Source organism: Ranitomeya imitator, chromosome 2 (assembly GCF_032444005.1).
Source record: "Ranitomeya imitator isolate aRanImi1 chromosome 2, aRanImi1.pri, whole genome shotgun sequence".
Classification (NCBI taxonomy): Eukaryota; Metazoa; Chordata; class Amphibia; order Anura; family Dendrobatidae; genus Ranitomeya; species Ranitomeya imitator.
Genome location: NC_091283.1, coordinates 639,027,263 through 639,043,886, shown reverse-complemented (window position 1 = coordinate 639,043,886; position 16,624 = coordinate 639,027,263). Strand labels below are relative to the sequence as shown.

At 46.1% G+C, this 16,624-nt stretch overlaps 1 protein-coding gene across 4 annotated transcripts in view; it reads left to right on the top strand.

The window, feature by feature from the left end:
- LOC138665366 (gastrula zinc finger protein XlCGF53.1-like) overlaps positions 1–16,421 on the top strand; it is a 35,957-nt gene extending 19,536 nt beyond the window's left edge. For 2 of the 4 annotated variants that reach the window (XM_069752785.1, XM_069752786.1), the window contains exons 3-6: positions 4,642–4,785; positions 4,871–4,994; positions 7,175–7,258; positions 15,075–16,421. In XM_069752785.1, the coding sequence (XP_069608886.1) occupies positions 4,642–4,785; positions 4,871–4,994; positions 7,175–7,258; positions 15,075–16,276 (1,554 nt within the window). In that variant the 3' untranslated portion in view covers positions 16,277–16,421. The remainder of the gene's footprint in view (positions 1–4,641; positions 4,786–4,870; positions 4,995–7,174; positions 7,259–15,074) is intronic. The other 2 variants (XM_069752787.1, XM_069752788.1) reach the window with 1 other exon arrangement.
- Positions 16,422–16,624: the final 203 nt, after the last annotated feature.

The following is a 16,624-nucleotide window of genomic DNA, read 5'->3' as shown; positions in this document are numbered from 1 at the left end:
ATGACGCGCTTAATGCGCGCCGGCGCCGCCCTCTGACTGACCAGTCACAGCCAGAGGACCGGGAAGATGGCGGCGCGCAGTGGTGGAACGGGGCCAGGTGAATATAGTAAGTCCAAAAACAAAGGAAAAAGTGAGTTGCACAGCCTTCTGGCAGATCAGCAGCAGTGAGTGGTGACGGACTGACTTCAGTATAGGGGGTGCTCGCATGGAAGATAGATGCAAACATGTAGATCAGAACAGAAAATGCGGCAGCACTCACCCATCTGTGATCCAATTCTTTATTCAAAACATGAAAAAGTACAGCCTTGCGGTCCGAGGGAGTGCAGGTGGACGGGAGGTGAGCAGGTGAACGACGACAGCTGTTTCACGCTGATCCAAGCGCTTCTACAGGTCTGAATATAGTAAGTGCTGGGGGGCCTGAGCTGGCGGCGATACCGGCACCTGACCCCCACAGCGTGCCGGTGTCCCCGCCTCAGGCCCCCCAGCACTCGGCACCGAGCGGGTCAGAGGCAGCGGGGCCGAGCGGGTCAGAGCAGAGTGTGGCAGATGTAGCAGAGCAGAGTGTGGCAGATGTAGCAGAGCAGAGTGTGGCAGATGTAGCAGAGCAGAGTGTGGCAGATGTAGCAGAGCAGAGTGTGGCAGATGTAGCAGAGCAGAGTGTGGCAGATGTAGCAGAGCAGAGTGTGCAGATGTAGCAGAGCAGAGTGTGGCAGATGTAGCAGAGCTGAGTGTGGCAGAAGTAGTAGAGCAGAGTGTGGCAGATGTAGCAGAGCTGAGTGTGGCAGGATGGGAGCAGCCCATGTCAGAATGGGTATAAAGGCACAGATGATTGGCCTCGGGGAGACCAAAACATCCAACACCACGGAGACACCATCACGTGTTTCTCAACGCTGTGATTCCAGAACACTGCCCCCATCCATTATGGGAAATATGCAGATGCATGTAAAGAAGCTGCGGAGACACCATCACGTGTTTCTCGACGCAAGCAGTGAATAGCCAGGCCTTTCCCCGGGAAGGAACAACCACGGGAAGGGCAGCATCCTATGAAGGAAAGCCACCTATGCCAAGCATGGTATCCATCCACAGACAGCTGTTTCGGGGTTTTTGCCCCTCATCAGTGTGGAGTAGGAATCTGGCTATTAGGAGCAGTGCCTAGTAAAAAGGCTATAAAGGCACAGATGATTGGCCTCGGGGAGACCAAAACATCCAACACCACGGAGACACCATCACGTGTTTCTCAACGCTGTGATTCCAGAACACTGCCCCCATCCCTTATGGGAAATATGCAGATGCATGTAAAGAAGCTGCGGAGACACCATCACGTGTTTCTCGACGCAAGCAGTGAATAGCCAGGCCTTTCCCCGGGAAGGAACAACCACGGGAAGGGCAGCATCCTATGAAGGAAAGCCACCTATGCCAAGCATGGTATCCATCCACAGACAGCTGTTTCGGGGTTTTTGCCCCTCATCAGTGTGGAGTAGGAATCTGGCTATTAGGAGCAGTGCCTAGTAAAAAGGCTATAAAGGCACAGATGATTGGCCTCGGGGAGACCAAAACATCCAACACCACGGAGACACCATCACGTGTTTCTCAACGCTGTGATTCCAGAACACTGCCCCCATCCCTTATGGGAAATATGCAGATGCATGTAAAGAAGCTGCGGAGACACCATCACGTGTTTCTCGACGCTGTGATTCCTACTCCACACTGATGAGGGGCAAAAACCCCGAAACAGCTGTCTGTGGATGGATACCATGCTTGGCATAGGTGGCTTTCCTTCATAGGATGCTGCCCTTCCCGTGGTTGTTCCTTCCCGGGGAAAGGCCTGGCTATTCACTGCTTGCGTCGAGAAACACGTGATGGTGTCTCCGCAGCTTCTTTACATGCATCTGCATATTTCCCATAAGGGATGGGGGCAGTGTTCTGGAATCACAGCGTTGAGAAACACGTGATGGTGTCTCCGTGGTGTTGGATGTTTTGGTCTCCCCGAGGCCAATCATCTGTGCCTTTATAGCCTTTTTACTAGGCACTGCTCCTAATAGCCAGATTCCTACTCCACACTGATGAGGGGCAAAAACCCCGAAACAGCTGTCTGTGGATGGATACCATGCTTGGCATAGGTGGCTTTCCTTCATAGGATGCTGCCCTTCCCGTGGTTGTTCCTTCCCGGGGAAAGGCCTGGCTATTCACTGCTTGCGTCGAGAAACACGTGATGGTGTCTCCGCAGCTTCTTTACATGCATCTGCATATTTCCCATAAGGGATGGGGGCAGTGTTCTGGAATCACAGCGTTGAGAAACACGTGATGGTGTCTCCGTGGTGTTGGATGTTTTGGTCTCCCCGAGGCCAATCATCTGTGCCTTTATAGCCTTTTTACTAGGCACTGCTCCTAATAGCCAGATTCCTACTCCACACTGATGAGGGGCAAAAACCCCGAAACAGCTGTCTGTGGATGGATACCATGCTTGGCATAGGTGGCTTTCCTTCATAGGATGCTGCCCTTCCCGTGGTTGTTCCTTCCCGGGGAAAGGCCTGGCTATTCACTGCTTGCGTCGAGAAACACGTGATGGTGTCTCCGCAGCTTCTTTACATGTATCTGCATATTTCCCATAAGGGATGGGGGCAGTGTTCTGGAATCACAGCGTTGAGAAACACGTGATGGTGTCTCCGTGGTGTTGGATGTTTTGGTCTCCCCGAGGCCAATCATCTGTGCCTTTATAGCCTTTTTACTAGGCACTGCTCCTAATAGCCAGATTCCTACTCCACACTGATAAGGGGCAAAAACCCCGAAACAGCTGTCTGTGGATGGATACCATGCTTGGCATAGGTGGCTTTCCTTCATAGGATGCTGCCCTTCCCGTGGTTGTTCCTTCCCGGGGAAAGGCCTGGCTATTCACTGCTTGCGTCGAGAAACACGTGATGGTGTCTCCGCAGCTTCTTTACATGCATGTCAGAATGGGGGCGCAGGATGGGAGCAGCACATGACAGGATGGAGACGCAGGATGGGAGCAGCGCATGACAGGATGGGGACGCAGGATGGGAGCAGCGCATGACAGGATGGGGACGCAGGATGGGAGCAGCGCATGACAGGATGGGGACGCAGGATGGGTGCAGCACATGACAGGATGGGGACGCAGGATGGGAGCAGCGCATGACAGGATGGGGACGCAGGATGGGAGCAGCGCATGACAGGATGGGGTTGCAGGATGGGTGCAGCACATGGCAGGATGGGGACGCAGGATGGGTGCAGCACATGACAGGATGGGGACGCAGGATGGGAGCAGCGCATGACAGGATGGGGTTGCAGGATGGGTGCAGCACATGACAGGATGGGGACGCAGGATGGCTGCAGCACATGACAGGATGGGGACGCAGGATGGGAGCAGCGCATGACAGGATGGGGACGCAGGATGGAGCAGCACATGACAGGATGGGGACGCAGGATGGGAGCAGCACATGACAGGATGGGGACGCAGGATGGGAGCAGCACATGACAGGATGGGGACGCAGGATGGGTGCAGCGCATGACAGGATGGGGACGCAGGATGGGAGCAGCGCATGACAGGATGGGGACGCAGGATGGGAGCAGCACATAACAGGATGGGGACGCAGGATGGGAGCAGCACATGACAGGATGGGGACGCAGGATGGGAGCAGCGCATGACAGGATGGGAGCAGCACATGACAGGATGGGGACGCTGGATGGGAGCAGCACATGACAGGATGGGGACGCAGGATGGGTGCAGCACATGACAGGATGGGGACGCAGGATGGGTGCAGCACATGACAGGATGGGGACGCAGGATGGGAGCAGCACATGACAGGATGGGGGCGCAGGATGGAGCAGCACATGACAGGATGGGGGCTCAGGATGGAGCAGCACATGACAGGATGGGGGCGCAGGATGGAGCAGCACATACCAGGATGGAGACCATATACCAATATAAATGCTCGCCACCCGGGCGTAGAACGGGTTCAATAGCTAGTCTATCTATATCTGTATATAACATTGTTTTATTAGTTAGAAAACTAGCTTGAAATGAAAGAGAATTGTATGTAAAAACAGATGTTAAAAATGCTTTCCGTATGCTTGTCAGACGGATGCTACTTGCTAAAAATTGCATTGTACTAGCATGACACTCGCCCACTTTTCTGGATCAACATCGGACTGCTAGTATGACTCCAGCCCTACTGCTACATTTTCTACACAGCTTTGCTCTCATCTACGCTGCAGATTTCACTGAATGGGTAGAGATGTCATTCTCTGCAGAGCAAACCAGAAGCAGAAATGATCGAGGCTGCTTCATTTTCATAATTAGCTGAATCTACTTCAATCATCAAGGTGGCATGATACAGCTATACCCTCATATGTCATATCTCTTTATTACTATTGGAACATGACCAGAAAAGTGAGGGACTTTGTCATTAAGGGCACATGACCTCACCAGACAGGTGGGAGATTATAGGCCTTTTGTGCTATATTTCTAATACTATTGAAAGTCTTGTCTCTGGGGTCATAATAATAAAATATAGTCAGTAATGAAACTGGTTGAAAAGTATCAAAGATTTTGACCACTTAGTGGATAATTTTGAGTCTACAAAAACAGTGTTATATATATCTTCTATTATTTTGAATTCCTAGGATTATGTTCCAGAGAAGAAGACAACTATTGAGTGTAGAAAATGGAGTCGGACCCAGAGCCTTAACATAAGGTCACCTCAGGGGGTAAAAACTGATCAGATGTTAGACCTTACCAACAAGATTATTGCGCTGCTAACTAGAGAGGTGAGTGCCTCTGGGAATAATGGGTCATGGTACCATAATACTTGGGAATAATGTGTCTGGATGATGACTGTATTATGTGTGTTAGGTTCCTATAAGGTGTCAGGATGTCACTGTCCATTTCTCCATGGAGGAGTGGGAGTATATAGAAGGACACAAGGACTTGTACAAAGACATCGTGATGAAGAACCACCAGAACGTCATATCATCAGGTCAGCAATGATCTTCGTTGTCACTAAATTTCTTAGTATCACAGTATAAATATTTAAGTTGTAGGGGGCAGATTGATTAGTGTATGACTACAAATAAGATTTCACAGAGTTGTTTTTGTACTTTGTGACTTTGAAACCTAGACGGATGCACTGGAGTTGTAGACACACAACTGGAAAAAAAAATATTCAAGAATGTCTCCAAAGTTGCTTAATTTTAGTTGCATTGAGGCAATAAAAACTGGTTGTCTTGAATGGGGTTTCCCACCACTATTTGACCCCCTTCCATATGTCCTCAGTTTTCATAATACTAATATACTGTAATTGCCTGCGCTTCTTCTGTGAGGGCATTTTGGTATGGGTCACGTAATCAGTTTTTGACATGCAAGTAATGCTTCGTGTCTGTTACATCCAATCCACCCCTCTTCTGGACACAGGATTCAGACTGAATGAGCAGAGCATTTTAATTTGCTCCTCATGGGGGGCACAGCTACCTTTTAAATGATTGATGCGATATCTGAGAACAAGCTCGGATCATTCTTCATGGATCCCGTCACTTCACTGAATCGCAGACCTCCTCAATTGACAAGCGCTGTGATGTGCTTGTCATTAGAAAGCTCCTCATAGCACATGTCATTTGAAGGGTTCGGCACCTAGAAAGCATTGGCAAGCTCCGATGATAGACATCACTGTCCTGCCAGTGCTTTGGAGTATAAGTGCTGGATTCTTCAGTTCACAAGTGCTGCTGTATCCTTGCTAATGACAAGCACATTGCAGCACTTGTCAATTGAATGGGCCAGCACTCCAAAGCATCAGCAGGCTCAGAGCAGAGGACAATGAGCTTGTCATCTTAGCTTGCATACTCAGATACCCTGTCAATCATATAAAGGCATCGCTGCCCCTCAGGACTGGATTGACCTGCTCTAGAGTTAAACACATGAAAGGGGGTCAACTAGTTATAGAAACAACAAAACCAAACCAAAAAAATGGTAGCCGTGCGGCACTAGATCCGCAAATTATTCACAGGTGTGTAAATGAGCGGCGGCAGAGCAGACTGCAGCACTATCCAGAGAAAACAGCTCGCGGTGGTGCTCAATGAAACAATCCACAGAGGACCAAAGACTTGACTGACGATGAATCAAAAAAGAAAATATGGCACTCACCCCTAAAGATGCTGTAGTGAAGTCCTTTATTTGCTACGAACAGCAATCAGGTACACATGGAGAGGCGGCAGGACGTGAAGAGGAGAGGGTGCGGGGAACAGGTAAGGACTACGGCCGTTTCGCGCAAAGCGCTTCAACGGGTCCAGGGGGGAAGCGGCAGGACGTGAAGAGGAGAGGGTGCGGGGAACAGGTAAGGACTACGGCCGTTTCGTGCAAAGCGCTTCAACGGGTCCAGGACCTGGACCCGTTGAAGCGCTTTGCGCGAAACGGCCGTAGTCCTTACCTGTTCCCCGCACCCTCTCCTCTTCACGTCCTGCCGCCTCTCCATGTGTACCTGATTGCTGTTCGTAGCAAATAAAGGACTTCACTACAGCATCTTTAGGGGTGAGTGCCATATTTTCTTTTTTGATTCATCATTAGTTATAGAAACCCTTTTATTGTAAAGGATATATGTAATACATGCATGACTGATCACTTGCTGCAACTATGGGGACTAGAGATTTGACTCTTGCCTCTATTCTTATACCAAGTCTCCAAATTCCAAGTGTAATATTCGGAGAACAGCAATTTTGAAGTTGCAGAGCTGCATGACATTTGTTATTTTGTAGGTCTCTGTACAATCACGATGAAAAATAAAGTCCACCCTCTTTGAATGCTAAGGGTTTATGTATTAGGACATATAAAAAAACTCATCTGGTCCTTAGGAGATCTTAAGATAAAGTACATACAACCTCAGATTCCCAACACATGACAATTTACACCATGTCACTATTTACCAAAAACTAGTGTGTGAAAAATTAAGTGTACCCTTACTACTTCCATAGGTTGGTAATCAAATATCATTGATTTATTTTCTTCAGTAAGTCCACCTGTATAAAAGCAGAAGTTTTTGCAGCTTTCTGGTCTGCGGCATCAAGGCATGTAAACATTATTAGTGGTCTTAGATAAGCAATTGTTGCAGTCCATCAATCTGTGAAGTGTTACAAGGCCATTTCCAAACCATTTGGTGTCTTTCTTCAGTGAGAAAGATTATTCCCAAGTGGAATAGATTCAAGACAGCGTCAATCTGCCCAGGATTGGATGTCCCGGCAAATTTTACTCAAGGTGAGATCATGCAATGCTTAGAGAAATTGCGGAAAAAAAATACAAGAGCTACAGCTCAGACTCTAAAGGCCTCAGTCAGTTTGTTACATGTTCAAATTCATGAAAGTACTATTAGAAAAAGACTGAACAAGTATTTCTTGTTTAGAAGGGTTGCCAGAAGAAAGCCCCTTCTTTCTAAAAATAAAAATAATCACATGGCAGCACAGATAAAGTTTGCAAAATTGCATCTGAACAAATTGCAAGACTTCTGGAATAGCACCCTTTTGTCAAACTAGACCAAAGTGAAGATGTTTGGCCGTAATACCCTGCGCTATGTTTGTCAAAAACAAAACACACATCATAACAGCACAAATGCCTCATACAAACTATCAAGCATGATGGTAGAGGGGTAGTGAATTTAGATGTCTTGCAGCTATAGGATCTGGGCACCTTGCAGTCATTGAGTTGACCAAAAACATCTCTGCAGACAAAATATTTTGGGAGTTAAATTTTCCGCTATTTTATTGAAAACATAAAGCGTGGCTGAAACTGGATCGCACAACAGGACAATAATCTAAATCACTGCAGGAAATCTACGTTTTTCTTATAGGTAAATGAGCTATTAAGATCTATGGGTCAGACATAGATCTCCCAGAGAATCTGCCTCCAGAGCTTATTTTACATGAAAGGGGGCGTTACCAGTGTGAGACATGTAGATTAGGAGATCAGACTGTCAGTCATTACATGTCTCACACTGGTAACTCTCCCTTTCATCTAAAATAATCTCTAAAGGCAGATTCTCATTCAGATCAGTGTCCAGCCCATAGCCTGGAACAGCTCATTTACATATAAGAAAAATGTGGATTTCTGTGGAATAATACATCAGATCGCAGATATCAAGGTATCATATTATTCATATTTCGATTATATACATGCCCATATAGACGGCATAGTAGGGATTCCCTTTAAGCAAAATTGTAAAGAAGAATGTGAAAGACTGAAATAACGTTTTTCGTAAAATACTAAACTATTGCAGCTAAAGATGGTTCTACAGCTGTTGAGTCATGGGGGGGAATTAATTTTTTCACACAGCATCTGCAGGTTGTCCCAGTTTTTGATAAATGACACAGTGTAATTTGTTATATGTTGTTGTTCATCAGAAAAGTTATTTAACTTAATTTTAGTTTTGTTGTGGAATGAGATGTATGAGCATACAACTCAGAGTTTGTTTTTTCTCTGGATGGTATACGTAGGGGAGAGGGAAAGGTGAAAGTAGGCTAAAGATCAGGGCCATGTTTACATGGTCCCTCTTTAACCCCTTTACGACATGTGGCGTAATAGTAAGCACATATCAAACTCCCCCTGATCTATACAGCTGACAGGTGCCCGCAACAGCCATGGGTGGAATCGCGATCCACCCACGACTGCTAACTAGTTAAATGCTGCTGTCAGTCTCTGATATCACGAAAAATGGAGATGTTACAGATCTTGGAACATGACGCCTTTTTTGTTCTTAACAAATTTGGGAATTTTTTTTCATCACTTAAATAAAAAAGAGCCCAGACATGTTTGGTGTCTATGAGCTCGTAATGACCTGGACAATCATAATAGCAGGTCAGTTGTAACATTTAGTGAACATGGTTAAAAAAACCAAACAACTTCACTTTTCCACAAATTGCACTTTTTTTTGCAATTTCACTGCACTTGGAATATTTTTCCTGTTTTCCAATACACGATATGTTAAAACCAATGGTGTCGTTCAAAAGTACAACCTGTCCTGCAAAAATAAGCCCTCACATGGACATAATGACCAAAAAATAACAAAGTTATGGCTCTGGGAAGAAGAGGAACAAAAAACAAACACGCAAAGATGGAAAATGGCCCGGTGATTAAGGGGTTAACACATACCACAATTCATGATGCAGAGATACAGCAGAGAAATATAGGTATAGTACAGTGCCAAAGATTTAACTTATTGTATTTTTCAGACTATATGACACACAGGACCTTAAGACGCACCCCAAATTTTCAGGAGTAAGTTAGGGAAAAATGTAATGTGCCAAATGGGGGTTCATCTCACAGTCCGAATTCAGCTTACAAGCGGGGTGGGAGGTCGTGGCGGTGGAGTGGGGTCACAGGAGGTGGTATGAAGCTGTGGGGTGATGCTGCGAGTCCCATCCCAGACTGGTAATAATAATAATAATTGTTATTTATATAGCGCCAACATATTCCGCAGCACTTTACAGTTTAACAGTTCATACACAACAGTTGCCTGCTGGTCTGAATGAGTCTATGTCTTTGGCCATTCAGATCGATCGACGCTTACGTGAGCGTAAAGCTGTGCACCATTTGGCGGTATTATCTGAGCATAGACCAGAGCCTATGCAATGTGATAGGACTTTGACCAGAGCTGAACGGCAAGAACACAGACGTCGGAATGGGCTGTGTTTTTACTGTGGTGATTCCACTCATGCTATCTCCGATTGTCCTAAGCGCACTAAGCGGTTCGCTAGGTCTGCCACCATTGGTACGGTACAGTCGAAATTTCTTTTGTCCGTTACTCTGATCTGCTCTTTGTCATCCTATTCTGTTATGGCATTTGTGGATTCAGGCGCTGCCCTGAATTTGATGGACTTGGAGTTTGCTAGGCTCTGTGGTTTTTTCTTGGAGCCCTTGCAGTATCCTATTCCATTGAGAGGAATTGATGCTACGCCTTTGGCCAAGAATAAGCCTCAGTACTGGACCCAATTGACCATGTGCATGGCTCCTGCACATCAGGAGGATATTCGCTTTTTGGTGTTGCATAATCTGCATGATGTGGTCGTTTTGGGGTTGCCATGGCTACAGGTCCATAATGCAGTATTGAATTGGAAATCTATGTCTGTGTCCAGCTGGGGTTGTCAGGGAGTACATGGTGATGTTCCATTTTTGTCTATTTCGTCATCCACCCCTTCTGAAGTCCCGGAGTTTTTGTCGGATTACCAGGATGTATTTGATGAGCCCAAATCCAGTGCCCTACCTCCTCATAGGGATTGCGATTGTGCTATCAATTTGATTCCTGGTAGTAAGTTTCCTGAGGGCCGACTGTTCAATTTATCTGTGCCAGAGCACGCCGCTATGTGGAGTTATGTAAAGGAATCCTTGGAGAAGGGTCATATTCGCCCGTCGTCGTCACCATTGAGAGCAGGGTTCTTTTTTGTGGCCAAGAAGGATGGTTCTTTGAGACCTTGTATTGATTACCGCCTTCTTAATAAGATCACAGTCAAATTTCAGTACCCTTTGCCGCTGCTGTCTGATTTATTTGCTCGGATTAAGGGGGCTAGTTGGTTCACCAAGATAGATCTTCGTGGTGCGTATAATCTTGTGCGTATTAAACAGGGCGATGAATGGAAATCAGCATTTAATACGCCCGAGGGCCATTTTGAGTACCTGGTTATGCCATTCGGGCTTTCCAATGCTCCATCAGTATTTCAGTCCTTTATGCATGACATCTTCCGAGAGTACCTGGATAAATTCCTGATTGTATATTTGGATGATATTTTGGTCTTCTCGGATGATTGGGAGTCTCACGTGAAGCAGGTCAGAATGGTGTTCCAGGTCCTTCGTGCGAATTCCTTGTTTGTGAAGGGGTCAAAGTGTCTCATTGGAGTTCAGAAGGTTTCATTTTTGGGTTTCATTTTTTCCCCTTCTACTATCGAGATGGACCCTGTTAAAGTCCAGGCCATTTATGATTGGACTCAGCCGACATCTGTGAAGAGTCTGCAAAAGTTCCTGGGCTTTGCTAATTTTTATCGTCGCTTCATCAGTAATTTTTCTAGTGTTGCTAAACCGTTGACTGATTTGACCAAGAAGGGTGCTGATGTGGTCAATTGGTCTTCTGCGGCTGTGGAAGCTTTTCAGGAGTTGAAGCGTCGTTTTTCTTCTGCCCCTGTGTTGTGCCAGCCAGATGTTTCGCTTCCGTTTCAGGTCGAGGTTGATGCTTCTGAGATTGGAGCAGGGGCTGTTTTGTCGCAAAGAAGTTCTGATGGCTCGGTGATGAAACCATGTGCCTTCTTTTCTAGAAAGTTTTCGCCTGCTGAGCGCAATTATGATGTTGGCAATAGAGAGTTGTTGGCCATGAAGTGGGCATTCGAGGAGTGGCGTCATTGGCTTGAAGGAGCCAAGCATCGCGTGGTGGTCTTGACGGATCACAAGAATTTGACTTATCTCGAGTCTGCCAAACGGTTGAATCCTAGACAGGCTCGTTGGTCGCTATTTTTCTCCCGTTTTGATTTTGTGGTTTCGTACCTTCCAGGCTCTAAGAATGTGAAGGCTGATGCCCTGTCAAGGAGTTTTGTGCCCGACTCTCCGGGTGTTCCTGAGCCGGCGGGTATTCTCAAAGAGGGGGTAATTTTGTCTGCCATCTCCCCTGATTTGAGGCGGGTGCTGCAAAAATTTCAGGCTGATAGACCTGACCGTTGCCCAGCAGAGAAACTGTTTGTCCCTGATAAATGGACTAGTAGAGTTATCTCTGAGGTTCATTGTTCGGTGTTGGCTGGTCATCCGGAAATCTTTGGTACCAGAGATTTGGTGGCTAGATCCTTTTGGTGGCCGTCTTTGTCGCGGGATGTGCGTTCTTTTGTGCAGTCCTGTGGGACTTGTGCTCGGGCTAAGCCCTGCTGTTCTCGTGCCAGTGGGTTGCTTTTGCCCTTGCCGGTCCCGAAGAGGCCCTGGACGCATATCTCTATGGATTTTATTTCGGATCTCCCTGTCTCTCAAAAGATGTCAGTCATTTGGGTGGTTTGTGATCACTTCTCTAAGATGGTCCATTTGGTACCCTTGTTTAAATTGCCTTCCTCCTCTGATTTGGTGCCATTGTTTTTCCAGCATGTGGTTCGTTTACATGGCATTCCGGAGAACATCGTTTCGGACAGAGGTTCCCAGTTTGTTTCGAGGTTTTGGCGAGCCTTTTGTGCTAGGATGGGCATTGACTTGTCTTTTTCCTCGGCTTTCCATCCTCAGACAAATGGCCAAACCGAACCAACTAATCAGACTTTGGAAACATATCTGAGATGCTTTGTTTCTGCTGATCAGGATGATTGGGTGTCCTTTTTGCCTTTGGCTGAGTTCGCCCTTAATAATCGGGCCAGCTCGGCTACTTTGGTTTCGCCGTTTTTCTGCAATTCTGGTTTCCATCCTCGTTTCTCTTCAGGGCAGGTTGAGTCTTCGGACTGTCCTGGTGTAGATACTGTGGTGGATAGGTTGCAGCAGATTTGGACTCATGTGGTGGACAATTTGACATTGTCCCAGGAGAGGGCTCAACGTTTCGCTAACCGCCGGCGTTGTGTGGGTCCCCGACTTCGTGTTGGGGATATGGTTTGGTTGTCGTCTCGTTATGTTCCTATGAAGGTTTCCTCTCCTAAGTTTAAGCCTCGTTTCATTGGTCCGTATAAGATTTCTGAGGTTCTCAATCCTGTGTCGTTTCGTTTGACCCTTCCAGCTTCTTTTGCCATCCATAATGTATTCCATAGGTCATTGTTGCGGAGATACGTGGCGCCTGTGGTTCCATCCGTTGATCCTCCTGCCCCGGTGTTGGTTGAGGGGGAGTTGGAGTATGTGGTGGAGAAGATTTTGGATTCTCGTATTTCGAGACGGAAACTCCAGTACCTGGTTAAGTGGAAGGGTTATGGTCTTTGCCTCCGATGTTCATGCTGCCGATCTGGTTCGTGCCTTTCATTTGGCTCGTCCTGGTCGGCCTGGGGGCTCTGGTGAGGGTTCGGTGACCCCTCCTCAAGGGGGGGGGTACTGTTGTGAATTCTGTTGTCAAGCTCCCTCCTGTGGTCATGAATGGTACTTCGGCTGGTTCTGTCCATGGGCTTCCTCTGGTAGTTGTGAGTGGGGCTGCGGCTTCTGAGGTTCCTTCCACAGGTGACGAGGTTAATTCGTTAGCTGGCTGCTCTATTTAACTCCACCTAGATCATTGCTCCATGCCACCTGTCAATGTTCCAGTATTGGTCTAGTTCACTCCTGGATCGTTCTTGTGACCTGTCTTCCCAGCAGAAGCTAAGTTCCTGCTTGTTTTTCTTTAGTTTGCTATTTTTCTGTTCAGCTTGCTATTTTGATTGTTGTCTTGCTTGCTGGAAGCTCTGGGACGCAGAGGGAGCGCCTCCGCACCGTGAGTCTGTGCGGAGGGTCTTTTTGCGCCCTCTGCGTGGTCTTTTTGTAGTTTTTTGTGCTGACCGCAAAGCTACCTTTCCTATCCTCTGTCTGTTCAGTAAGTCGGGCCTCACTTTGCTAAATCTATTTCATCTCTGTGTTTGTAATTTTCATCTTTACTCACAGTCATTATATGTGGGGGGCTGCCTTTTCCTTTGGGGAATTTCTCTGAGGCAAGGTAGGCTTTATTTTTCTATCTTTAGGGCTAGCTAGTTCCTTAGGCTGTGTCGAGTTGCATAGGGAGCGTTAGGAGCTATCCACGGCTATTTCTAGTGTGTGTGATAGGATTAGGGATTGCGGTCAGCAGAGTTCCCACGTCTCAGAGCTCGTCCTATATTATCAGTAACTATCAGGTCATTCCGTGTGCTCTTAACCACCAGGTCCATTATTGTCCTGACCACCAGGTCATAACAGTGCCGGTGTCACCGATGGCGAGTAGGTCCCCCATCTGTCCAGAGCCCTGACTTATACCCCTATTGCCATTTCCTTGGCTGGTTCAGCCTTAATTCCCAAGCAGTATGCTCACTGTCTTGTAATTATATTTGACACAAAACTTTCCTTTATTCCCCATATACAATCTCTCATTCGCTCATCTCACCTATATTTTAAAAACCTCTCAAGGATCCAACCTTTTTTCACCCTTAAAACTGCAAAAACGCTTACTGATGGTCTTATTCATTCTCCTCTTGACTACTGCAACTCTCTTCTGATCGGTATCCCTCCAACCAAACTTTCTCCCCTACATTGCATCCTGAATGCGGGGGCCAGGATCCTTTTTCTGTCCAACTGCTTCACTGATGCCTCCATTTTGTACCAGTCATTACACTCACTGGTTGCCCCTCTGCTTCAAAATACAATACAAACTTATCTCTCTCGCCCTCAGATCTCTCCAAAATTCTGCACTACCTTACATCTCCTCCCTCATCTCTGCTCCGCAACTGACGTAAGATTAAAATCCTCCATATTCTGAACCTCCCAATTCGTTCTCGAAGACTTCTCTCATGCTGCTCCAGTTTTCTGGAATGTACTGTCTTTGACGATCTGACTAAGCCCCCATGTTTTAAAGTTCTGCAGAATATGTTGGTGCCATATACGGTAAACAAAATTATTTGTTACTATTTCATCAGTGCTGAAATAAAACACAAGTGTGGTGCTTTAAACCTGCACGCCCTAGCAGCGTACTGAACTTTGGAGGAGACTTTTTTGGGCCAGTATACAAAATTCTGCGGTATTTACTCCACATGTGAATGTGGATTCAAGGTGAAAGAAGCCAAAACTAGATTACACCTATAGGTGGTGGGAACATCTAATCTCCTGTCCCTCCCTGCCCAGTGAGCTCTAACTCTATCAGTCAGTCATTTTCCTCTTGCCCAGCTGCTTGCTGTAAAGCCAAACTCTGGATCTGTTCGTGCAGCAAATCAAACCCCATGGCTACCTGCACAATCATATAAATAAAATGCAATTAGGAAATAAAAGCCATGTGTGAGAAATGGAGTGTTTGAGTATATGAATTAAACAAGTAAGATAAGGTGATACATGCTTTTGAGTTACCTATTGTAAATGAATAAGATTACAGATCCAATAGACTTTTGCTCTCATAGCTCGACAAGTGTAATTGTTGTGTTTCTTTTTTATCATACAGGTATACCTATAAATAACAAAAGTTCATCTGACATCCCTAACCTAAGCTCTATTTCCAGCCATGGCGGCGATCAAATAAGTTCTGTTGTGTCCCATCAAACAAAATCCCTTCCGGAATATGAAGGCACTGAAACGGAGAAGACCCCGGAGCTAGCTGCCCTTGTACAATCAGGCCCATCTAGAGAAAATGACTTCAAGGATTATGATTGTTGCACAGCTACAGATCATACACAGAATTGTCAATCTTCTCCCATTAAGGACGATTCAATGATATGGAATGCTGGAAAACTTACGTCAACTACCCATCAGCCATCTATTTGTATTAAAGAAGAACCCGTCTCATGTGAAGAAGGAAATTCAACCAAGACCAGTGTTTTAAACAATTATGATCATATACCGCACTCAAATACTCACATTAAAGAGGAACTTATGTCTTGGGATGGTGGAAACTTTCCAGAGTGTGACTTTTATGCCCCGGCGGATATTTATCAAGAAGGTAACCTCAATATGTGTACACCAGTAGACCAGCTCTATACAGACATGGGGTTTCTGGAATATGATAACTGGGATATTGGCTCAGAGAATGTCCATCACTCGTCACTGATAAACTTTCCTGAACATGGGGAGATCTTTACCAATAGATCAGCTTTTCCTATGAATCCAAGGTCTTCTGTGGGAGATAAGGTGGCAGCTTGTTCTGACTGGTGGAAATCAGTTGCTAGTAACTCTAGTATGGCTATCCAGCAGAAGGAGCAACCTATGGCGAGGCCAGTTGTCAGTTATGAACGAGAAAAAAGGTTTCCAAAAACATCCGACTTTTCCCGACAACCCAGATTTAATCCTAGAGAGAACCAGTTTTTCTGTTTTATGTGTGGAAAATATTTCTCAACTAAACCCCATCTCATCCGACATCAAAGGATCCACACCGGTGAAAAACCCTTCTCTTGTTCGGAATGTGGCAGGAGCTTTAACCAGAAATCGATCCTCGTGACGCACCAGCGGACCCACACGGGAGAAAAACCTTTTGTATGTTCAATTTGCGGAAAAAGATTCATAAAGAGTTCCAACCTTGTTTCACATCAGAGGATACATGGAGGGGATAAGCCATTTTACTGTGCAGAATGTGGGAAATCCTTTATGAAAAGCTCCAGCCTGTTTGCGCACCAAAGGACGCACAGGACAAGAAAATTCTCCTTTTTTTGAGGAGTCTGCATTCTTCTCTTCCTTCCCAAATGACTGATTTTAACAAAATATTTTGTATTTAATATAAAATGTACTTTGTAAAAGGTATTGATCGATAATGCAATATGCCTAAACATTAAAGGGAACCTGTCATGTCAAAAAACAATATTATCTTGCATATCTGGTGTTAATCTTCAGCTAATAGCATGCTAAAGTCATGCGGCCACTACATTGAGAGCCCAGCTGCAGGGAGGAAATGCACTTTATTCTTCCCAGCAGCCTCCGGATTTCAGTTATAGAGGCGCGGCTTCAGTCACCGCTCAGTACATATTGAACTGCCATTGTAACCACACACCAGCACTGAATGAC